General features: G+C 43.9%; 1 protein-coding gene across 1 annotated transcript in view; it reads left to right on the top strand.

The window, feature by feature from the left end:
- Positions 1 to 124: 124 nt before the first annotated feature.
- LOC310816636 (protein diaphanous homolog 2-like) overlaps positions 125 to 26,517 on the top strand; it is a gene marked incomplete at its 3' end in the record, with an annotated part of 57,629 nt that continues 31,236 nt past the window's right edge. Inside the window, exons 1-4 of the mRNA XM_083686889.1 lie at positions 125 to 383; positions 13,386 to 13,418; positions 15,395 to 15,580; positions 21,951 to 22,055. Coding sequence (XP_083543015.1) covers positions 300 to 383; positions 13,386 to 13,418; positions 15,395 to 15,580; positions 21,951 to 22,055 — 408 coding nt within the window. The 5' untranslated portion in view covers positions 125 to 299. The remainder of the gene's footprint in view (positions 384 to 13,385; positions 13,419 to 15,394; positions 15,581 to 21,950; positions 22,056 to 26,517) is intronic.

Raw genomic sequence — 26,517 nt, forward strand, 5'->3', positions numbered from 1 at the left:
TCCCTGCGTTGAGGACTGATAGAGTCGCAACTGTGTTGACACCTGGACGGATACAACCACCCTACCACACCTCTCCGTCAAGCAAAAACCTTTAAACTCGTCAGTTGGATACGATTATAAGAGAGAAACTAACCGTTATTTGGAATACGTCAACGTGAACATGTTTAACGATCAACCTGAATGGAATGGCTTTTGAGGAAACCTGACCCTGGTTGTTTTCAAAGTGTTCAAGAGTGGTAGAGTACTGGAGTTTACTTTTAGGTGTTCCTCTGAAGTCTTTAAACGGAACAACATCTAAAATGGATCAAGCAAGCGGTGGAGAGGACCCAAACAAACCATCTAAAAAGAAATCAAATGAGGATGAGAGTAAAAACAAAAAACTGGTATGTATTTTCAAACCTGTAAATTATTATGTAACAACCGTCTTGTTCTTGAAAAGTATTACTGAACTGTCCTGTGACTCCTGTAGCCTAGACATGCAAGAGTTAAATTATAATGAGACTTCCCACTTGAATATTGTGCAGTAACGTTGTTAATACTGTATTTTAACATTGCACATTAGTTTTAACACAGTACTGTACATTATTAAGTCAATCAGCTTTAAAACGCATAATGTCCTATGTTGACAACCAGGCGTTGAAAGAATTTATGAGCACACCTCATTCATGGTTTTACAGTTGTGCATTAGACCTTGTTAATCAGTGACCTTCATGTTAAGCCTCAACCAGTACTATACTCAGCCCTGGTGCTTTCTCTGTAACCACAGCAGGGAGTGAATACATCACATGTTGTCACACACTGCTTTCCTGTGGTGCAAAGAGCTTCAAAGAACTGTATTGATTGCTGAAAGGCCTCAAATGGAACTCATATTACTATTTAATATCATCTTAGTAATAGAGCATTTGGATAGAGCTAGACAGCTGCTACTGTAATGTTTCTATCCAGACTTTGCCTTACTTTTTTGAAAACATTCAACACTGACATTGTACAGTAGCCTTTGATACCAAGTTCTGCATCCTGAAGATGTTACAGTATTCCTGTGTATTATTAACAATTTGGCCTCAAAGCATTCCTTTCGCAGACTTTGATAAAAAGTGGAAATTTCAGTTAGGCCTACTTGTTAACACTTAGGGCAGAACACCCTTGTTGATTGGAGAGGAGTCACTTGTGTCTGACTGTGAGCACTAAAGATATGACCTGATTGAACCGGAAGAGCATTATCATTATCAGTATGTATTATTATTGTTTATTTATTCACGTATCCACTGAGCAGTGGATACTACTTTTTGGGCAATCTACCCATACAGTGGTTGTTTATACGTTGTGCCATTTTGACACAGTGCACCAGTATCTCAAATGTCAGTGAGCTGTTACTGCTTGTCATCCTTGCCTGGAAATGAAATGATAACATCCAGTGTGTAGGGGTACATCGTGACTTCTTGGTCATGGTTCATTGTCTTATGATTAGTTTGAACAAACTTTATTTCCAAATTAAGCCATGTAATTATTAGTCACCACCACTGTATGTAGGGCAGGATCTATTTAAAGTTCACTCTCTGAATGTCTTAATTACAACACAGGAGGGACCTAGTCTGGTCTCTCATGCTCTGCACTTCAAAGTGTAGGCCGTAGTCTCACTCCCTGAGGTGGAAACTTAAACTCAGAAAAGTATCACCTACACCTCATACATAAGACACGGCAAAATTACCTCTACTGCTCAAAACAGAAGTACAGCTGATAATGTTTCTGGATCATGCTCCGTCCCCTATCACTGACGGGGTTGTAACCTGAAATTGTCCCACGAGGTCTAGGTCTCAGAGAGGCAAGCCAAGTAGTATGGCATCCCTACTCTGTTCCTCTGCAGCTAAGGGAACATGACTCAGGACAATGCGACCACCACTGAGGTAAAGAGGATCTATTTAGTCCACATTAAAGAGCAGGATGGGCTATCTGTATCTAGGCAAATTTATGGCTTTGTTTACCAAATGCACTGTTTGTCCTTCCAATTTGGGCTGAACTACACAGAGACAATTACTCAACAATGCCCTGTGAAGGGCGGGGTTGGGCTCTTGTTGTAGGGGCTGCTGCTGGTAGAATCTGACGGTTGGTGAAAGGCTTCCGCTAGGCTTTAGGAATGCAAACCTCTCATAGCCTCAGGCAGAGGAGACTCAAGAGGAGCTACGTTCTGCTCTGTGTACAGGGAATGACTGCGAAGAGCGAAATAAACAAAGCAAAGCAACCAATCCTCTTGTTCCATAGGCTGCCTTACTTTGGGGGGAGGGGTTGTAGAGGGTGCAATGCTGCGGGCCTGAGGCACAAACTTGCAATCTATGGTATGTGCTCCAGTAAGGTTAAACTGAGGGAATGGTTGTGATTTCCAACATACAGTAAAACCTGTGTCTCTCTGTGTGTGTGTGGGTGTCTGTGGGTGGGTGTGTGTCTGTGTGTGTGTGGACTGTAATGACATACTGTGACTCGAACCCCCAGAGTCTCTTCACAGGGTGTGGTCTGTGGTTCTGAACTTGAGAAACGTCAAGCAAGTAAAAACAACAACTCCCTGAACGACAACTATTGAACCTCCTCCAGTCCAGTCACCCAACCACCTACTTTCATCCACACACCCTGCCCAGGCCTTAGTAAATGCTTAGACTTTCTCCTCTCACTGCTGCCTGGCTGAGTGCTGATGTCATCCGGGCTCTCTCTCACTCAGTGAGGTCACTTACTCCTTAAGAGGTCTCAGGGCCAGGCTTGTTCCCCAGGCTTCCTGTTGCCAAATCCTCCACAGCACTGTGTATGTGTGTATGTGTGTGTGTGTGTGTGTGTGTATGTGTATGTATGTGTGTGTGTGTGTGTGGAGACTATAGAGTCCTGTGATTTGGCTCTTGTAACACTCTTGAGTGTGAGAGAGGAAGTCATCACTCATTCCTGGGTGGAGCCATGATCACCCTTTTGTTTTTCCCCCTCATCTGTTTGCCTCCCTTTTGTGCATATAGGTCCATATGTGGCTTAAAGTAGATGTCCTTCAAAAACATGACATATTACACTTTTCTACCTCCCTTTTGCATATGCAGTCCTTTATATAGAGTATATAGCATATGTGGCCTAGATGTACTTCAAAAAGTTGACAAAGTTTCCCTGAATGTATTTGTGTGGTTGCATGCCAGATTTGGAGACGATGATTTGTCTGTCTTGAGCTGGATTAAATGGGAGGTTGTCAGTCACCGCCACCGGTGCAGCCCGATGGGAGTTGTTACAGACCAGGCCATATGATCTCCATACGTCATCAGACCCAGCGAGTGTCTCAGTCTTGCCAGGGAGGGAAACCGGTCTTGTGAGAAACAACTGAAGGTTGCTGTTTATTTAACAAGCCACCAGCTGGGACGAATGACATCATAGGCAGCAGCACTATTTCAGTTTGAGTTTGTTGTGTGTGGACACACACGACAGCCAAGGACACCAGGATAACACCTCAGTGTTTGCAGCAAAGGCAACTTTCACAGACCAGGTTATTTCTCTACACAGTGTCTGCCGCACTGCACAGTGCCTTTTTGTTGTGATGTTCGGGAAGTGGAAGTCCCTTTTGACTTTTAATGAAGTGGACAGATAAAGTCAGAGGAATTCAGGAGATCACTTTTCAATAGAGAGAGAGAGAGACAGTGTATTGTCATGACACATGTATCCACCTATCCTTGATAACTGGAGGATTATGTAGGTTATGACGTCTCAGTGAATTGGAGTTATACTAAGGCTTATTTCTACTTATGGCATTCAAGTGAATCACTCAAGTTTTTGTTCAGTTAAGTGTAAAATTGGTTTAGGTCAATTGAATGGTTTGGGAGACAGAGACGGCCCATATAATTCTCTGTATTGTGGCAACATACCTCTTTGCATATTATGGGCACACTGACATATTTTCGACCTGGTTAAAGACTTGAGGGTATGATAGACAGCACTCGATACGTAGGCTAGTTAGATGATTTATTTTAAATCCTATTCTTTCACCAACTCTATTGTGTGCTTGTTGGTAGGCCTACTTTACCTCATATTGTACTGTCCACTTAGAATATGTAAGCGATGACTACCCTGAATATTGCATATTCAATACACTGTTCTCTTGGTCATAAATTACCTAGTTAACCTAGTAGGGTACCTAGCTTGTGCAGTAACAGCTGTGAGGCTGAAATAATAGGCTGGCGTTGAGAGTGCAAGGATCCTCACCTTAATGGCCTCATCCTGGAGGTGTGAATGGACAGCTGGTATGTGTGAAGTGGACCCAGCTCACATTTCAGCACTTACAGTAGGCCAAGTATTATGTGAATGAAAGAGGTGCCTCTCCTGATGCTGACACACACATTTACTGTGCAGATCAATGGTTTGAAATTTGAGTTCTCTCTGTTTTTTTCATCGATGGAACGAGGTCACATAGCTACCATAGTTTACTGACTGACTGTTGTACTAACTGTGACTCTTGTGATTCTAGAACAGGGATTCTTCTTGATCGCTGATTTGAAAATGAGCGAGTTGTTTTTGAAGAAAGATAATCGTAAACAGCTGCTCCGTGCTTTGGAAGACAAATGTCAGCATTTCACTGAGTGAGGTAGTTTGGATGACAAAGCCTAACTTTTTCTTGGGAGAGATTCTATATTATTTTTTGCTGTAGTGAACACATGGTTTGTGTTTTGATATTCTGCAGGGACCTACTAAGTTTCTACGGCTGAAGTTAGATCTGGAGCGTTTTTTGCTGTGCTAGTTGTATTGTTACAGTGATCGATCTTCCATCCATTGGAAATGAAGGGATGTCGTCGCAGAATGAAAGTCTAATGAAAGAAGAAAGGATAATGAAAGAATGAAAGTCTAATGAAAGAATGAAAGTCTAATGAAAGAATGAAAGGATAATGAAAGAGATGTATATCTTGTAATGTGGAAAGAGAGAATAAAACTTGACTCCACGCCAAGAAAACTATTTACATTAAGTGTCTTCATTTGTCAGTGTTGCTTATGCATTATGTAGCAGTGACATGTTTATTAGTGTATAATATGTGAATTCAGTATGATGAAGGGACCTGTATATTATGTACATTTTTGCTGATGCTCTATTTATGCTTAGTAAAAGGATTACAGTGGATCAGTTTCTCAAAGGTCATCCAGAGTGCACCTGTGTGTGTGTGTGTGTGTGTGTGTGTGTGTGTGTGTGTGTGTGTGTGTGTGTGCAACGTGTGGGTGTGTGTTGCTGCTTTAACCACACTGAACAGTGACAGACAGACAGCACTGAGCAGGATGATATCAGCCAACACACAGGCCTATCCAACTGAACCCTGAGAGCATAGATCTTAACGGCTGTACTTTAACAGGAAACTGAGATGACTCATCATCATCACTCTTTAGGCAGTGCAGCTGCGTCAATATCAGACCCACACAATGAAAGAGGAAGGGGATTCTTCTTATACCTCAGTGGCCCAGATCTGCACCTGTTAACTTTACAGTACCGTGTGTGGTTTGGCTTTATGGCTAATCTGAGACAAGCTAGTGTTGAATCAAGCAGTGTCAGTGTCAGGTTCTGTGCACACATTTCTCTGAGGCGAAACATATTGGATATATTAACTCATATTCTTAGAGAGGACCGAACGCTTGACTTCATTAATATAGCTATCCTACTCTCCCCTGCTCCCCATTCCTCTCCTCATGACATTAATTGTGGATAGTATCTCTTTAGTTAATTCAATCTGGCCTTAATGATTGTAATCACAGGAGACAATTAGTGAGCTATTAAAGTAATTAAAACATCAGTAACGCATGGACAGTTCAGTTCAGACCCTCTTCCAGCGATAGTGTCTCTCATATAAGATATGGAGGTGGAGGCTTGGTGAAATAGTTACTCCAACTTGGAGATGAGAGATACATTTCTCTTATGAGTACTGCGTTAAACTGAAAGTAGCCTACTTTTTGCATGTTTGTGGCTTTACCACATTGGCAGTTTCACAAACATTGTGTTATTCCCCCCCCCAACATTATCTCAATCCAGTCAAATTTTGCTGTGAGATCTCATAGGGATTCCCTTGAAGGGGCTGTTGGATGTGGAACACTGTGAAACAGGACACTTAACCTTTGTTCTTTTGACACAACTCTCATTCTGACTCATGACTCACAGGTTCAGGTCATTGCACCCCTGCTGTTGAGCCTCACGCATTACAAGAGGAATGTTTAAACTGTTGTAGGTAAGACAGAGGGAGCATATCAGGTCCCTGCTAACATGCTAGCATGCTATTGCATTACACTGTCATATCATGACACAATAGTGGAAGGTCTAGGCCTACGGTAGCTTATACCCTGTAGACTTGTATGCATCAGTATTAGTGGCACAATCATGTCAATGATTCCAACAGCTGAGCTGTGATGCTGATATAAAGCTATCTTGGGTCATAGTCAGATGATTGTTATATAAACCTGTAGGTCATTTTCGTACAGTGTTCCTGATTCTCTATTGAGAGGGAGCGGGAGAGGGAGAGGGAGAGACAGACAGACAGACAGGCAGACAGGCAGGCAGAGAGACAGGCAGAGAGAGAGCAAGGCTTTGGGAGACATGTGAGAAACAGCAGGAAATGGACCACATGTGATTGTTTCGTGGCACATATTTGGAGACGGGAAGTGGTAAAGAATGCTTTAGTCACACTGTTGAAGAAATGGACTAACTGATATGACATCACCCTTTCATATGAAGCCTATTCTTAGCGATTAGGCCTAGTGGCAAAGCCATTCTTTTCATAAAGCTTTCATTCTTGATAAGACTTAGCCTTTATCATTGATATAGTGTAAGTTCCCAAAATAGTCAGTGAATAACTGATGACCTAAGTGTCTTTATGAACGTTAACATGGAACAGAGAGGGTACATTTCTCTCCCCTTTCATACAAACCATAGCTTTTATGAAATACTATCCACAGTATGAAGCCAACGCCAGGCAGGCAATACTTAGAAATTCCCTTTCAAATCCTGTAGAAAACCAGTTAACCTGAGGGGAATGCTGTGCTAGTCAGGAGTCACGTGGTCAGGGCTTCCAAAGAACAGCCATTCAAATCACTGCACCACTGGCCTTTGTGTGCTTCCCTTTTTCAATAGCTTTAGTTTTAGGAATATGTAAACAATACCACCGCTTTCCTGAAATAACCATCATGCCTCAGATTCCTGCCCATGTAAAGGCACACTTGAGGCCTCAACTCAGCCCAATAGTCGTTTTTTTTCTAAAGAAACCTTACGGCACACTAACATTCCTTCTAGGGTTATTTCTGTGTCTTTTACGGGGTGAAACAACTGATGCTTCACTGTAAACTGTATCCTTTTAGAATTACTGCCACAGGCTTGGGTGTAATTGTGTTGTTTTGGGAGAGTTAATCTGGCATTCTGTTCCTCATTCAATCCAATTGAACATAATTCAGTTTGCAGAGAGAACAGAGCTCCATTATTTGATTGATGTGTATGGCAGATCTGTTTATCATGGAAGACATTCTCTTCACTCCCGTCTGTGTGTGTGTCTGTGTGTGTGTCTGTGTGTGTGTGTGTGTGTGTGCCTGTGTGTGTGTGTGTGTGTGTGTGTGTGTGTGTGTACGTGGCAATGTGTGAGCCTCCCCTCACTCCCAGCTGGACCTGAACATCAGGATGTCTGTTTTATCAGTTAATCTTCACTCCCCCTTTTCACAGTCCAACTTAATCTGACTCCCATTGGCGTCACATGAACATCACTGACCAGAGAACACAGACATAAACTACGTTTTTGTTGGACATTCAGGCAAGCGTTTTGCAGTTGGATTTATTCAGCCAACCTTTCACAGGCCTGAATTGCTGGGTCACTCATAATGTGAGTGATGGTGCTTATTCATCCTGCAGAATGCTATAGAGACTCTGCCATAGTCCTTTCCCACGAGGAAAACACTGGACTGTTTCATGGGGCAGCCTATGATGGGAGGAGGGGCGGTGGGGGTAGTGGTGTACTGGCACTATTTACAGGCCTTGGGCCTGATCAAGACATTGCTTCACTCACTACTGACTGGAATTCAAGATAGCTCCCTTAGCTTTTAGGGGCCTAGGCTACCACTAACCATAGGCCTAGGTTGGGATTACAAAAAGGACATTGGATGTAATTGGATGAAAACAAGCTGACTGAGCTTTTATAGACGTTATCGTTACGTAACGAGTAAAGATGGGGAGGTTACCCTTAGTCTACCTATTATTTTGTCTTCATGTAGGCCTACTGCAAATGACATGAAGGCCTGTACTGTTCTGTACTGTAATCTCTAAGTGATTTCTTTAATGGAGAATGAAAGCTAATTTTAACCATGTGTATCATGCATCATGACACGCTTACCTTCTCCTCAAAGCTTTTTCATGAACCGGGTCAAGAGTATTTAGTTGCTCTGCTTTTGACCCACTTCACTGTGCCTGCTAATGGTCTAGAAAGGATACAGCAAAATGCAAACGTTTCAGATCTGAAACCACCACATGGGAGGTTAAGTGGATAGCTTGTGTTACCCCCACACTAATTACTAAAAGCATTACATTTTCAATACTGCATGTAGTGTTAGGCCTACCTTCTTTACAGTCCAGGGCTCACTTTCCCGAAGGCTTCGTTGCTTTTAAGTAGGGTCAGGGTTTCTCCTGACAACCCAGCTGCAAAGCCGTGAGATAACAGTTGTAAAATCGAAATTCGTTAACTTAAGAACTTTTCTGGTCTAGGAGAGGAGTCGGCCTGGATTTTCAAAAGAGTTAAAATACTGCTTTACCTAAGAAGCTTTCGGGAAACTGACCTCAGTTCATAATAGGTTTTTAAGCACTGTGGACACATTGTCTTACGACAGGTGACGTCATTCCTACCTGACGCTCAGAGCCTCGTCTGACCTGTCTTGTAGGATGTGGAACCAATCTTCATCATCTGAAGATTCAAAAGCATCCTCGATGAAATAGATCCCAATTTGTGAGTCAAGACAGTGATTCATGCAGCTTCCCATTGCTTTCTATGGGACTGTGACTTATGTTACAAAACCATGAAAACTCGATATACATTGTTAGTTACTGTTGTTTGAAGTCACTTTAAGATTAATTATTATGCACTGTTAAGTTTGCACAGCTGTGGGTAAAGCTGTTGAGTTCCATGTGAAATGTGACTTGCTGGTTCACTGAACAATCTACTCTTGTTTTTGTGTACATTTCCAAACAAAATAATGGCTTTCAACCTTCAACCACCAAAGTGCTTTCAATGTGCTAGTTTCAAGGTCGTGTAACTAATACATTTGCTGGAGAAAAAAAAAGAAAAAAAAAGAATCTTTAAAGAAAAAGATTTATTGTTTCAGTTATGAGTAGTCTACACATTGTAACCAAGGTAACGATATGACAGCACATTTTAGCCGGGCTACTTTTGATCTATCCCATATTTGTTCGACGTGAGCCAATGTTGTGGACATAGAGACAGAACCTCTAAAGAGTGTTTATAGTTTTCTGTGAAGGTATTTCCTCTGAGGTGTGGCTTGTTTATGGGTCTCTCTTGGGATGCCTGTTGAAGGGATGTACAACTTACAGGATGTTTACTTTCTGTACTTTTTTTTTACCATTGAAAACATGGTTAACTTGGTAACTTATATGCCTATATGAATACACACATTGGGTAGCAGAGAGTCACTAAGAAAGAAAAGCCTGAAAGACCCACACCACTGATCAATTTTTCAGTTGAGGAGGATTTGTTAATTTGTTGAGCACTCACCGTAAGTCTCATAAAATGACCTCAGCTTTGTCACAGCTGCTGAAAACAATCTACACCTCAGATAAAAGGGGTCTGTGGTGGCTCATTGGGTCTTTCAGGGACCATTCATTGTGTGTGACTGTGTCTTGACTGGCTCCCTCTCTCTCTCTCTCTCTCTCTCTCTCTTTCTCCCTGGGCCACTGGGCCTGTATGTCTCCCTCTGACCCAGTATTACTCCTCCTCAGAGGCTCTCTCCCCCTCCCCCCCCCCCCCCCCTCCCTGGACTGGAGCTACATTGACTACTCTAGTAAATGAGCATCTTAGTCAGTGGGGAGTCATAGACTCTCATAGTCTCTCTCTCTTGTTCATTCTTGATTGCCCTCCATCTCTCTCTCTCTCTCTCTCTCTTTCTCTTGTTATATTTTGGTTCTCTCTCTCTGGAGAGTCCAAACATTATCTGATGGATTACATCAACAAGGGCAAGTGTTAGCGAGTGCTCAGATGAATCTCTGGACTATGGGCTAGCCTATGCTGTCCTTTTCTAGGCTACCTCTCTCAGTCACTCCTTAATGGGCTATTGACTCCCTAACAAAGTTAATTCAGACCAACTTGATTCATTTAGGCCCGAACAAATTCAATTGTAGAGGAGCATCAACATGTAAACCTTTCTCAGTAAGCGTGTCCACATATGGCCAGACACGCAAGAGCGTAGTCTGTGTTTTTGCCTCCTTTTACAGCGAAAGGCCATCATTTTGTCCCCTCTCTTAAATAAGCACAGAACAATGGACTGCAATCAGAGCCATAGACAGTATCTAGATGAGTTTTAGGTCAGGTCATTAGTAATTACCCTAATCAGATTTTCCAGACAGACAGTAAGTGACAGCAAGTGAACATCCAGGGTATATTTACTATGGAATAAGCTGTGTTTATGGACATTATAAATGAAAGACCCTGTAGAGATGATAGCCTGTAGCCTGATCTGTGTAGCATGACCTGTAAGCAGCTCTAAGTTCACGCTGTTTGGTTTGAATGAGAAGAAAGTGCCACACTTCCAACAGGTGGTAGGATTTACACTTGAGTCACTTGTGTTTAATGAACATTTCTATGGGTGGAGGAAAGCTTCGCTTTCGACCTCCTCAGATGGAAGTCCTATTGTGAGGAACGCAGTCAAACTGTGACTGTAGTGGAAGTGAACAGTTGGAAGAGAGAGAGAGAGAGAGAGGCGTTCATGGAGCAGACCGCGAGCAGTGACACAAGGATGCCAAGAATTGTTAACGGCAGCACATGGCATACAGTCGTTACTGCCAACGATGCCGGGTTCCCAACAATCCATTGTTTGTTATTAATTAGAACTAATTAAAGCAAAACCTCATTTCCTTGTAAGCTTGTCTCCTCCAGCAGCTTTTTGTAGAGGAACTTTGCCATTCGTTTTTATGGTGATTTTCCCATTTAGTGAGCAGGAATGGCTACATCATGGGCAGATGGTGTAATGGTGTAAAGTAGAAGATTTGTTTTAACGCATTATGTAATGTTGGCCATTGTAAGACTTGCATTAATTATTTGGATTGCAGTGGTGGAAATTAATAGGTCTGTCATATGCCACCTAGTGGCCTGAAATCATAAAACTAGGAACGAGCCAGTTGAACTTCTAAGCAACATTACAACTTGTGGCCCAAAAACTTTGTGCTAAATTTGTACATGCAAGCTGTGTCTTTGATGCAGACGGTCCGTGTTATCTTCTGGCCTTGAGGAAGGCACCTCTAGGTAGAGTTGTACTGGTCATTTGCATATAAAAGCTCCCAGCAGACGAGCCGCAGAAGTAAGAGACCCTGTGTCCATAAATTCATAAAAATTGCCTAGTGTTTTCCCAATTCATTGACCTTTATTGAATCAAAAACCTATTGGATAAGGAAGGGGGCCGTGGGCTAATTTGATTTTGTTATTTTGAAGAATTAATGTTTAGTGATAAACATTTATTACAATGAAAAAGTTGTGGGTTTTAATAAGCTGGGGAAGCCCAGAGGACTCATATGCTTAATTGTTCTGTGGTAAATTGCATTGTTGCTGTGTTGCGGAGATAATGACCGTGGAGAGAGTAACGGATGGCCTCCCCTAAAGTCAAGACAATTAGCTCAACAGAGGTTCAGTTGTTGTTAAATTGATTAAAATATGTTTAATTACCCCATTTGAAAAATTAGCAATGTTTTACACACTTTTAGACTGGTGGTAGAAAATGCTGTGCTCAATGAGCCGAAAGCTGTGAGTTAGTTACTTAACTAGAAATAACTAGAGACTCTCCTGTTTAAAAAAAAAAATAACGTATTGTGGCTCACTTCTGTAAATTAGGAGACAATAGCGAATTGTTTTTTCTCTCTGGTAATCCATATTCACATTCTTGACAGGTGACGTGACAGCTAAGATAATAATAATAAGTTAAGATAACACATACAAGTCCCCAACTCATTTGGCCCTGTTGGCATCAGCTGATCAGTATAGTTAAGACTTTGCTCCCAAAGGAACCACACTGATTTACAGCATCTACCTCTTGGGGCAGTTTACCATGTATCGTCTTGCCTGGTGCCTTGAGTAACACCTTCACCTAGCACAGACCCAGGCCTGTATTTCCATAGTTGGAGGCTCTAACCCTCATGCGTCACCGTGCTTCACAACTGTTGCGCCACTGCAGCAGAGATGGGTGATATATGGCTGTTTGACTGTCTGCTAGTGTGTACCCATGGGGCGAACAGCTGAAGCCTTAAAACACTTGAGGAGGCGCAGTTTAGAACCAGCCTCCTTCCCAGCCAGCCTGTGGACTGAACCGAGCCCAGGGCGATAGCCTGAGATGATTCCCAGGAAGAGCAACCCCGCGGCGGGAGGTCTGCTTTATGGCCACAGCAGCACCCCGCGGTGCCCGCTCGTTAGCGCTTCACAGCCTAGCGCTGCAGCATATGGCGCTGCGTTGCCGGCTGCCGCTTCCTGTGCCTCTGAGGCGTCTTATAAATGGACGTCTTTAGCACGGCCACCACAGGCCCCTTGGCAATGTCTGCTTTCTGCCTTGTGTCTAGAAATAAGCAGACATAAGCATCTTTATTGAAGATCGGGGTAGTGTTTCTGCAGGGTGACTGCTATTGTTGTCTAAGTGTCTGAAGCGGATTTGAATGCCTTGGCTGAGGAAGTTTGTGCGCCAGTGAGGATGAACTTAGAAGTTACTCAGTAAGGACGGTCGACTACAATGAGGACGATAGGACGAAAGTGTTTGTGGCATTTGGCAAAGGCTTTGATGACAGGGAGCATTTTGGTGTGCCCTCCACTTTAAGAGCGATTCCATTTGTCCACCGCAGTTCTCAGTCGGGGAGCTTCTTAATTAGTGAATATCCTCGCTACATCTTAAAGCTCATCTCCAGTACTCTCCACACACCGTTCTGAAATCATATTTACTGTATTATAACACCAATTGTCTATGGACTTTTGCATGAGCCAAATGGAGCAAACTGCTTTGGTCATTCACAGGTCTGGATGTTCATGCCTTCACAGGCTCACCTGGGGCTTTATGGTAACTGTCACTTTTGCATGTGTGTGTCCATGTGTTGGTGTACATACTTTGGGGTTTTCGGTTTTCAGTTGGACCTTATTTTTTACAATGTGCCTTCCCTTCAACAGAACATACACATAAAAACATTGGCTGACGACATGGTAAGGTGTCCTGTTTTCATTTGTGTGTGTTTTTGTTTTGTTTTTTCCCTCCTCTTTGTGTGATGATTGCAAGGGAAGCAATTTGACCTGCAATTTGTGGATGGATCAATGATACAAAACAGAGACTGGTTTTTGTTAGCCAAGAGTCAAGTACCCCATTTATATTAAACTTCCTTTTGTCCAAATAACAAAGCCAGTTCATTAGCATTTATTTTCTCAAAGGGCTTGTATTTCCAATCAATATAGGCCTTCAGTGAGATACGGGGGGTATTCAAGAAACAACATCTTATCAATATTCTGAACTGAGATATAATATAATCCCACATTTGTATTCGTGACGCATTATATTTACCTAAATACTTGGTTAACAAAGAGTCATTGTCTGTTCAGACAGACAATGGCTCTGGATTCAACCTGATGTTTGACATGTAGATAATACAGTCATGATCAACATGAGGGTCCTCATGGTTTGTCTTGCATTGGTCCTTCCACAAATGTTTTTTTCAATTCCATTTTGTCTTCATTCATTTTAGCTCCATTTCATATGCATGTGCATCCATCCGTCCATCCCACTCAAGCATGACCTTTAAACCCATTCTTACCAACGACCACTAACTAACAGCAACTGATGCATGGTCTTACTACCTCTCTCTCTGACTCAGTAACAACAACAGCAACTGATGCATGGTCTTACTACCTCTCTCTCTGGCTCAGTAACAACAACAGCAACTGATGCATGGTCTTACTACCTCTCTCTCTGACTCAGTAACAACAACGGCGATGACGCGCGCTGACGGCATCTCGTTTGATCCTGGTCTTTCTTCTGTTCCATTAGGGAGGCTAGTCATGTTTTAGCTGAGCTAAATGGCTCTTTCCCCCCTCCATTCTTACTGTATTCATCATCAGTGTAGTTAGAGTAGATGAATACAGCAAGGACACTGTGCCTTATTGAAGCATATGTTGGTGAGCATATGACCTTGCGTACGCATTTTACACAGACTCACCAAACAGTCTGTGTTTATGAACGAACCACACGGTGAGTATGAGGTAAGTTAGAACCGTAATGGCTACTGAATCTTACAGTATACCATTATCTCGGTCAGATATTTGTATGTATACACTGAATGTAGGTGGATCAAAACCAGTTTGAAATGAGCATATAGTATCATATACTGAAGTAGTATTATACACTCACTGAACTTATTAGGAACACTATACTAATACTGGGTAGGGCCTCCCTTTGCTCTCAAAACAGCCTCAGTTCTTTGTGGCATTGATTCCACAAGATGTTGGAAACATTCCTTTGAGATTCTTGTCCATGATGACATGATTGCATCACGCAATTCCTTCAGATTTTTCAGGTGCACTTTCAAGCTGTGAATTTCCCGTTCTACCACATCCCAAAGGTGTTCTATTGGATTCAGATCCGGTGACTGGGAAGGCCACTGAAGAACACTGAACTCATGTTCATGAAACCAGTTTAAGACGACTTTTGCTTTGTGACATGGTGCATTGTCATGCTGGAAGTAGCCATTAGAAGATGGGTAAATTGTGGCCATGAAGGGATGCACATGGTCAGCAACAATATTCAAATAGGCTGTGGCATTCAAGCGATGATTGATTGGTATTAACGGGCCCAAATTGTGCAGAGAAAACATTCTCCACACCATTACACCACCTCCACCATGAGAAGGTGTACAGGTGTTCCACCACCTCCACCATGAGAAGGTGTACAGGTGTTCCTAATAAAGTGTTTGGTGAGTGTATGCTGATTACGGAATAGGAGTAATGATAAAATAAGTGATGAATACCGCTACATAAGCACCATCTATGGCAAAACTTCACATGGCCTTTTGCAGGTATTCATACGGTAAAGCCTCGGTAACCGCACTGTAAATGCTGCAGACTCTACATGCTGATGTGCGGCTTGCCCTGGCCACTGTTCTGATCCCACCCTCTGGCCCCTCTCCTTCCAGCGAGACCGGATCACCAGCTTCAGGAAGACAGGGATGAAGAAGGAGAAGGAGAAGCTGCTGATCCAGCACCCGACCGACCCCCTGTCTGCCGCGGGGGTGGAGATGCCGTGTCCCCAGCCCCTCTTCGACGACCGCTCCATGAACCTCTCAGAGAAGGAGATCAATGACCTGTTTGAGAAGATGATGGTAAGTCTCATATGCCTCTCCCCATGAAGTGATCCGTGTTCTCCATAGAGAACCATACTGTTTTACCTCTGATAGAGATACCAGTATCTACAGTACCAGTCAAAGGTTTGGACACACCTTCTCATTCAAAGTTTTTTTTATTATTTTCTACATTGTAGATTAATATTGAAGACATCAAAACTATGAAGGAACACATATGGAATTATGTAGTAAACAAAAAAGTGTTAAACAAACCAGAATATGTTTTATATTTTAGATTCTTCAAAGTAGCCACCTTTTGCTTTGATGACAGCTTTGCACACTCTTGGCAAGGTGTGTCCAAACTTTTGACTGGTACTGTATCTCTATGGTGTGTATTTCTCCATGGTGTGTATCTCTATGGTGTGTATCTCTATGGTGTGTATTTCTCCATGGTGTATCCCATCTATCCCCAGAGCTCCCTCTTCTCCCCGTTGACCGCCACAGCCAGGGCTGTAGATTTAGGTCCACATGTCTCTGGCCACAGCCTCTTACACACTGTAACATTGGCACTTGTCTGGAATCATGGACAGATCTAAGGCCATGTAGAGATCTATGGACTAAGGATCTCAGCCATGCTATGGTTGCCACTGGTCGTCATGGTAATGCTATCATTAGACGGGATGTGTTGACAGCTGGTTATGGAGCACTCCAACATATATATAAATATATATATATATATATATATATATATATATATATATATATATATATATCCATTTCACAGGATGATGTAATACCGCTACTGTCAAGGAAATGTACCACGTTTAAGCCTACGTGACTTTATTCACGTCAAAGTGGACGCTTTTGTGTCTCAAACTATGACACAGTTCTCCTTCTCCAAATCTCCAGGCAGCTCTGTACTCAGTGCTCAGCCTAAGCCTCAGTACAGTACTTACCTGGTTCAGTGCACAGAGCCCCAGCCACAGCCCTCTGGAATCACACTGATGCTTAGCATAGAGAGGGCGTACAGTTGATCACACAGAGAGACAGCCAAGAGTGTAATGCTGTCACCACTTCTCCCTGAACTCTGTATAACTCAAGTTCACTTGACTTAACCCCTCTTATTGTCATAGAGAGCTACAAGCTACAGACTTTCCCTACCCCCCCCCCCCCCCCCCCCCCAAGAAAGGATATGAAATAATAATAAAAAAATAAAAATCATGTGGTGTTTTGATGCCAGTGGTTTGACAGAGAGGCAGTATTGTATTATGTGTCTGTGTGTGTGGCAGATGTGTGAGGTGAAGTCTTTCTGAAGACTCACCACTTCACTGTCATCACCCTGTAACCACATCCTTCAGCTGTTCACCACCAGCTCAGCACCACGCCACAGTGATGAACTCACTCACATACAGCGCCCTCCATCAGCATTGGAAAGAAGAAGCATGTTGTCTTCATTTAGCTCTATACTCCCAACAGTTTGGAGGGCATTGTATATATCATCACACACATCCTCATGGATAGATTTAATGAATAAAAGCACCGTTTGGATGATATGGCATCCCTCCCTAGGGTCACTGGTGAATGTATGCCAAATTCTTAACCATATGTTGATGAATGCCAGCAGTGGCCCATCAGGGAATGCCATACATCCAGAACATGTGTGTCAATGAGCGTTCCCATGTAACTCCCAGGGTGTAGCTCAACAGTGCCCCCTAGTGGGGCTATGCTTGACCCCCCCTCTTTGTTTCCTTAGCCCTCTCTTTGCTCTCTGTCCAACTCATTATTATAACATACAGTGACAATAAAGAGGTTTGTCCTTGAACATTACATACTCCCAAGCAACACTAGGCTTGTCCGAGACTGACTCTATCAGATGAATGGCTTGTGGAAGATTCTATACTTCAATGCTTTCTTTGGTCCTTATGGTCATGCAGTCATGTTAAGTTCAGCTCATATTAACCTGTAAGATAAAAGCTCTTTCACTCTTTCACAACCATTTTTACTCAATAGAAAGGGACTCCTTGGCTCATGTACTGCAGGCAAAGCTTTCAGCCCATACAGTATGTGTATGTGTATGTGTATGTGTATGTGTGTGTGTGTGTGTGTGTGTGTGTGTGTGTGTGTGTGTGTGTGTACCTTTTCTCATACAATGGTGTTTATTGCAGGAGCCCAAGATATATGACAGGCATGGTGTTTCGTTTCATGAGGACCATTCAGTGTTTTCTTGCCTCGGTGCGCATCCCTGTCACCCAGCTCACCTCTCAATTACTATGTTTGTGTTCACAGCGCCGTGACATTAAACTCAGGCTTCAATTTGCTCAGTGACAGGTGACAGGGAAAGCATGCATGCAGGGCAGAGATGTGTGGGGGAGAACGCTTTCGCCCCAAAGTGTAATTGCAGTAATGAAAAATGGTTGTTTGCATTATGACACTTTTGAATGCCTGCCCTAAGCCTAACCCTAAGCCTAACCCTAAGCCTAACCCTAACCCTAACCCTAACCCGAAACAATACAGCAGATGTAATACTATGTGGTTGACGTGGAGTCGTGTTTCTCAAACACCAGCAAAAGCATCTGTGCGTCTCCTCGCACCCCCATGCCCCCGTTCATCGTTAACAGGTTTACATCGCTACAGCTTTAAATCTCTACGTCCAGATGAGGGGGTCAGAGTACGGGCGGCACCGGTACCACTTGTTCATTGCGAGTACCAAGTCCCGAGTGCTCAGTATTGGATCGGCGCGTCTCTACTTGGAACATGATCTTAGGCACAGCATCCCTACGTTACGTTATATAAGGGAGACCCCTCTGCTGTGCTTTAAGGAAAATAATCACATGTTTTTCTTGCAGCATGGAGGCTACATGTTGTCCTGTGCGCCTCAAAGCCTTAGAGTAGCACATACAGTACTACACTGGGTCATCAAAGGGTCTGGGAAGAGAGCAGCACTCCGCGGCAGATACGGCTAAATGAGCTCCTCCGAGCCTGTTAGGGGGGGGGGGGGGCACTGGATGTTAAGGTAGCTGATAGTATGCTAATGCAACTATATGTTATAGTAGCTGGATGTTTAAGTACAGCTGCTGAGAGCCACAGTACATATTGCAGTAATTTCCACTAGCGCAGGAGGAGAGTGTGTGTGTGTGAGGAGAGTGAGTGTGTGTGTGTGTGTGAGGAGAGTGTGTGTGTGTGTGTGAGGAGAGTGTGTGTGTGTGTGAGGAGAGTGAGTGTGTGTGTGTGAGGAGAGTGAGTGTGTGTGTGTGAGGAGAGTGAGTGTGTGTGAGGAGAGTGAGTGTGTGTGTGTGAGGAGAGTGAGTGTGAGTGTGTGTGTGTGTGTGTGTCTGTTGTGTGGCATCCTCTGTGTTTCTCTAGGTGCACAGCTGGACTCCGGAGCCCCTGATAAAAATGAACAGCAGTAAATCCTCTGATGAAATCTCCGGTTGGGGTCCGGGCGTCGCGGAGAGGAGCCAGCCGAGGCACGGCGGCGAGGCGGCGGACTCCTAATGCACCGGGCCTCGTGCTGCGAGACAGCGAGACAGGATATGGCACGGCTGCACACACAAGTTTACATCATCATTTAGCCGGCGGCAAAACCCACTTCTGTAACCACAAACAGCACAGCTCCTTCCATTAACATTCAGACTCACGGCTCCCCTGTGCAAGGGCAAGGCAGGGGGACGGAGGAGAGGGGGGTCGGGGTGACCGGCGAGAACACCTCAGGATGGACGGAGGATGGAGGGAGGGAGGGAGGAGCGGTCACTCCTCTCGTCTGTCTAGACATCACCCTCCAGACCACTCGACTGTCTGTGTTATTGAAACCCTTGACCGCTATGAAATAGAGACACAGCCTCAGTCAGTGATGAGCTATGATCAGAGTCACAGATAAATAATTCACTCATAATTCAAACTCTGCCATGCTGCCACCAAAAGCCCTATGGCATTTACATTCTCACCCAGAATTGATATAGAATTGACAATACAGTATGTGTCTTTGAAGCCTTGGTGCTTACATGGCTCAAGGTGTCACTTCTCTAGTCTCTGTCTAGTGTCTATCTACAGCTTTGACAAGGAGTACATTCACAAGATGAGCCTCAGACGACCTCCTTACATGCAGTACTGCAGAGAGAGAGAGAGAGAGAGAGCCAGCCAGCCAGCCAGCCAGCCAGCCAGCCAGTACTGCAGTGTGGATGAGGCTAGTTTGAGGCTTTATGTCCGTATGCCTCATTGCCAGGAGCAGTCCTCTCAGTAATAAGACCCTGTGTGATCCCTGTGCAGTTACAGTCGGCGCTGCACAACGACAGCCAGGAGGAGAACCAACTATGTGTGCCCCAACTCCTCCATGAATCAAACGTGGGGGCAGTGGACAAAATAATCGATTTGTCACAGTGGAAGCAAAACAAACTGTTGTTTCTTTTCATCTTCTTCTTCTCCTAAACCCACTTTTCTCATACAGAGGCTCGGCCTGCATCCATATCCATTTCAGTGGCGGACAGATACGATGGTAGCCCATTCATTATCCCCGGCACCACTGAAATCCAGTGGAAGCCCAAAGCCCGGCCTGGGCCGGGCCCTGGTGTTGTGCTGTGTTCACAGGCTCATTGTTCCACATCGCTTTGTAATTTCTGCATATCTGAGGCAGTTATTTCCTCTGACTCTGCCTTTCTCAGGTCATTTCCCATAGCGGTGGTTCTGAATGCTGATCAAGCTGTTTCAGGCAGCCTGGTCTATTTGGCTCTAACAGCGCCAACCAGCCAGGCATTGGTGGACAGACACATCAGGCAACATAAACATAACCGAACACACTCCTCCAACGCTACCTAGCTAGATTAATCCACAGACATGTAGTTGGGTGAATGGGTAAACGTTTCAATTACCCGAGTTGGCAGCCAGGGATATCTTGGGATTGTTCCACCCGAACCTATGAGGATACAATTAATAAGGCATCATAAATCATTTGGAGGCAGAATGCCGAGTGGAGGGCTCTCTCTCTCTCTCCTCCAGTTGGCCCTGACGATCGCCCCGCAGGCCCGCTGTTCTCCCTTTCTCCCCCCTTCCCTTGCACTTTATTCTCGGTGCCACGTTTCGCCTCGTTTATTGAATGCCAATTAAGCAGCCAAATTAGCAGAGTTCAGAGATTAATTAAAAAGCCGGCTGGTCCCTCCATTAGAATACGGCCAATTGTAAAAGTTTCACCACCACCCCCACCCCCCTCTCGCCCCCCTCCCGTGCATGCCCCAACAAGGATGTTAATGTCTTTCCAACTCTTGGGGTATTTATGGAGGGAAATGTTTGGGGAGGAATTTGGGTCACGGTGCCCTGAATTGTGCTACTGCTCTCAGTGGCACACATTGAAATAAAAGAAAACAATTGGCAAGAGGGATGTACACGGATACTGTTGCCAAATGTTATGTTAACATTATTCTTATTAAGGTGACATGAGGTTGATTTATTACGGCCTGATTTGATTTATTTTCTAAACACTACATCAACCACCAACGGGCATCAGCAAAAGATGCTTCAGCCAAAATCGTGTCAGCAAACAAATGAACGCACCTTTCCCATCTCGCCCACTAGAGGGCAGCATGATTCCACAGCAGTACCACAATGTCATTTTCTGTGTTATTCCGTCCCTGTCTTTGTCTGCGAGTGGTGCTGTGAAACATCCTCCTTCTATCCTAATCATCGTGTCATTCCCTTGCTTTTAGTGCACTGTCCAACCCTCTCTCTCTATCCCCCATCTCTTTGACATGAAAGGGGCCTGTGAAGCAGAATCAAAGTAGCACATAAAGATAATACCCAAATAAGACATTGAATATGATACTGCCGAACCTATCCACGCAATGCTGATGGCACTATCACAATACAGGCACTGTTGTCTGATAGTCACCATGTTCTACCGCAGAGGGTCGTGTTGCATCTCATCCCTCCCGCCTCAGAGGCCTTTCAGAGGTACAGTGGTTACTCATGTCCCTACCTGTGTGCTTACCATTACCTCCTGTTCCTGTGCCCCTCAGTCCTATTGCCCACATAGAGAGCAGGAGGAGTTACACACGCTGCCCGCAACACAGGAGGCGGACAGGAAGTGAAGCAATGAAGGAAAACTCGCCGCTCCTAATAAGTGATCCGTATTTCGCCGAAATTCTTTCTGATCCTTATTTCGCCTCGTTTCGAGATACTCGAGTGGTAAATCCTAGACTTCCACCTAAATACACGTGACACTTTCCCAAATATTTTTTCTATGGACTGTATGTTCGTCTGTGAGCTCCTGCCACTGTTTCGTTATGATGTGTGAAGCGGGTTGAGAATGCATCTTTTAAATGCACTTTTGAGTTAAGGTTGAGGGTTCTAACACTGTATGTACTCCACCTGTATTCCCCTATGCTGACTGCCTGTGCTCTGTGTGTGCTTGTCTCCACAGGAGGACATGAACCTGAATGAGGAGCGTAAAGCCCCCCTGCGGGGGAAGGATCTGAGCACCAAGCGAGAGATGGTCGTCCAGTACATCTCCGCCACCGCCAAATCTGTAAGTCAGAAACCGTCCCACCCCCCTTATTGTATAAACCAAAGGGATTTCAGAGCCGGGCTCGCTCAGTGGAGTAGGGAGTGGGCTGAAACATATGACATTCTCCAAGACACTACGGAATAATAAGCTTAACCTGATCTGCTTCTCCCTGCCTCTCTCCCTCCCTCTCCCTCTCTCTCTCTCTCTCTCTCTCTCTCTCTCTCTCTCTCTCTCCTTCACTCTCTTCTCTTGCTAGAGCCCCAAATCTTTGATTGCTGCCTTATTTATTTTTTACCTTTTTTCCTGGGTGCTTATCAAACTGTTGTACCACACTCTCTGGGGTATTATATTGGGGGGGGGGGGTGGGGGGGGATCAAGTTTTCATTATAATTTGGAACGCATCGCACATCCCGCTGAGGTAATCTGTAACATGCCACTTTCATCACTCTCAACCAATAATAACTGTAAATCCAGCGCGTTTGAGGGTAATCCCAGGGTTTTAGGATGACTTCTTATATTCTCTTTATGAAGTTAGGGCCCTGCAGAGGTGAAACTCTCATAAACACAAAAGGAAAGTGATTTCTGCCCAAGTCACTCCCGACTCATACAGACCCCTATGACATCATCATTTATTACCTCTCTCATTGTTATGGTAATTAACTGGCATTATTAATAAAGACGATAATCAGAAATGATTGAATTCTTCACGGGATCCATTACGCTCCGTGAGCACTGATATATTATTCAAATGAACAGCAGCATCATTTATCCAGTGAGAGGAGAAAAAGGCCAGGCTGTCTTTCAGTTCAGCACCCCCTTCACCTTCTGTAGACCTGAAGGTAGGAATCATTTGGATGTCAGGGTAGAACACACACACACACACACACACACACACACACACACACACACACACAGCTGTGACAGGGTAGGAGTGGGCTGGGAACCAGCTTAAGATGAGCTTAGCAGTCCAGGGGACAGATATGTTTCAGTGTGATAAGTGCTGTCTGTGACATAACGACGCTAAATCCCCTCACCCTGTTAGAAATTGAATACATCCGAGCGGCTTCTACAAACAAGGAAGACATAGGATTAAAACAAGGCCAATTAGAACCCTGTAGGTGAAACGTTAGGCCTGGGATATGTTTCAGCGAGTGCAGTGTGATTGGGTATTTTTTGGGGGAAATATTGGTTTTGTCTAAATACACGAGGGACTAAGTCTGTTTGTCGGTGTTGGTTTGATGATTGATTTAACTGCTCTCTCACAACTGACTGTCACGTATTTGATCAGATGATAGAGATGGCACTAGTTTACTAATCGCTTGTTGATTTATTGTGACAAAAGGTTAATAACTAATTGACATGTAATATTAATTGACACGTGGTAGAGTGAAATATGAATGTTATTGAAGCGTATTAGGTTAGGCATTAACATGGTATGATGCGTCAACACTTGCACTGCACTTTTTGGCATAATGATGGGATCTTCCTGTTTTGTCTTGGGGGGGTGTCTTCACGACTAATCATTTTGTGCTTAAATATTATGTGTTCTCTTTCTTTTCCAAAGATGATTGCTGTCCTTTGGAATCACTGTTTTGGGGATCTTCTTTGTATGCCTGATTGTTACAAAGGGAGTTTTCCGTTTGCAGGAAAATTTACTAATGTGCACTCACTCCATCACTCATTCACTCACTCACTCACTCATTCACTCCATCACTCACTCACTCACTCACTCACTCACTCACTCCATCACTCCATCACTCCATCACTCACTCACTCATTCACTCCATCACTCACTCACTCATTCACTCCATCACTCACTCACTCACTCACTCACTCCATCACTCACTCCATCACTCACTCACTCACTCACTCTCACTCACTCACTCACTCACTCACTCATTCACTCCATCACTCACTCACTCACTCACTCACTCACTCACTCCATCACTCACTCACTCACTCACTCACTCACTCACTCACTCACTCACTCACTCACTCACTCACTCACTCACTCATTCACACTCCATCACTCACTCACTCACTCACTCACTCACTCCATCACTCACTCCATCACTCACTCACTCACTCACTCACTCACTCACTCACTCCATCACTCACTCACTCACTCACTCACTCCATCACTCACTCACTCACTCACTCACTCACTCCATCACTCACTCCATCACTCACTCACTCACTCACTCACTCACTCACTCACTCACTCACTCCATCACTCACTCACTCACTCACTCATTCACTCCATCACTCACTCACTCACTCACTCCATCACTCACTCACTCACTCACTCACTCACTCACTCACTCACTCACTCTATATATCTATATAAAGTAAAAAAGTAAATATTCTTAGCTACTTTACTATGGCCTACTGAGAGTATGAAAGATTCAGAGAGGGCAATAGAGAATTTCATCAGCTCCTAACCTCCACGTCGCCCCACATCAATACTCGAAATCCATCTGGTTGAAGTCAGAAGTCCATCTAGCCCTCTTAAGCTACGCCTAATGCAGAGTATGTGGACTTGAGGAGATTGCATTCAGGGTGGAGGTTTCAAGTGCAAATGGTGGAACAACAACGTTGTTGTGCCCAGTGTCCTGTGGCCTTGACGCTCTCCTGTCAGTCAGTCCACTGCACAGTGTAGCGGGGGTGGGGGGGTGGGGGGGGGTGGGGTGGTCGAGTGGAAGAGATTGGTGACATATTAGACACGATATTTAAAAGAGAAACTGTGTGTTTCTATGACGAAATACACTTATAGTCACTATCCTTTATTGTTCTGGATGATCTTTTAAATAATTTCTTCCCCAAGCTTTCCATCCACTTTCCATCCACCCATTTTACTATGACATACTATTAGTGTTATACTATAGTGGTATTTTTCACTATAGCTATTTGGCTAAAAATAATAGCCAATGGGAGCAGGCAGATTATTAGTTTGTTTATTCTTTCCAAACATTGCTCTCTCCAGAGAGAGCATTGCCGCCTCTCTAGTTTATCACCAGGCAAGATTGAGAACACTTCCCAAGTACTACCAGGGTGCCACTGCGGGGGGCTCACAAATTACCCCCCAACACAAAATGGAATGTCTTTTCAAGGGAGAATTCTATTGCATTGACCCTGTTCATTTGAATATAAGCTTTGTGTGTTCAATTGGAATCTAGCGCAGCTTTCGCAGAAGTGTGGATGACCATTAACTTTGCATGAAGCGCTCTCTCTCTCTTCCTCTCTCTCTCTCTCTTCTCTCCTCTCTCTCTCTCTCTCTCTCTCTCTTCCTCTCTCTCTGGCTCTCTCTCTTTCTTTCTGACAAATTTGTGCCAGTGTCATTAAATGTGCCAAAGCATGCTTTTCACGCTAATGCAATGATTTCTTCCACCCAGTGTGCTGAACAACATTAACTTGGCTTCCTCTCTTTGTCACATACTGTATGATTTCCCTGTTTCAATTCAAATGTTGAGTGTCTCTTGTGGGATGAGGAAGGGGGTGACGGCAGGGTCTTGAGGGGGGGAAAATCCAATACTGTTGCGCAGCCATTTTACTGCCATTGTACTAGACTGTATCAATGCAATTGCAGCATTGAGATCATTGAAAATCCTGGTATTTTCGGATGAATTTGACCACCAATGTGCCCACCCGTTCTCTCAATGCAGCCTGACAGTTAGTCAGAGAATCACGGCCCGCTCCCATCACACTGGTATCTGTTCTAATGCATAATAGATGAATATATCTCCAACACATGAAAAATTATGATAATACTAATGATAGTTAAGGAGAGAGAATTATAAATACCCCCGCTCATGATAAGATGACATCTACTCAGAAGTTTGTTTACTGGAGTTGTTTTTTTTTTTTTTTAAATGGAGCTGCTAGAGATGCAAATTAGCATATCAGACCACACAATAACTCAGCATTAGTCCAATTATTACAACAGGGTCTTTTCTTCTCTGAGAACTGACAGGAATTCTGCCTCTGTTTTAGAGAGAACGAGAAGCTACCTTGTGTGTGAAATTGATGTTAAATTAACTGCAATTCCCCCTTAAGACCCCTTGACAGTTTTCTGTTTAGTTGTGAGATGGTGTCTGTGCTTTTGGTCAAACTGCAAAAAAACGAAAATCAAAGAGAAACTAGTTTTCACCATGTAGACATAAAAACAACAACAACAACATTGGAGGTATAGTACTTCTCAGGTGTGGCTTGCCTCTCTGTGACTCAAGGTCCTTGTAATATCCAGACACTGTGAAAAATTCTAGATTCATCAGTGGACAGGAAATGAGGATTTATGATTAAAAAGCGCCGTGTGCACATGATCAAGGGGTGACATAGTTAAAACTCACTTTATGGCCGCCATAAAACTCTGAGGAAGCCGAGCGTCAAAATGGGCCTGAACCTCAGAGAGGGAGTGGGAGAGATACAGAGACAGAAGCAGAGAGAGACAGAGATAAACAATTAGTGTGTGTGTGTGTGAGAGAGA

This window comes from Argentina silus, assembly GCF_951799395.1.
Source record: "Argentina silus genome assembly, chromosome: 15".
Taxonomy (NCBI): Eukaryota; Metazoa; Chordata; class Actinopteri; order Argentiniformes; family Argentinidae; genus Argentina; species Argentina silus.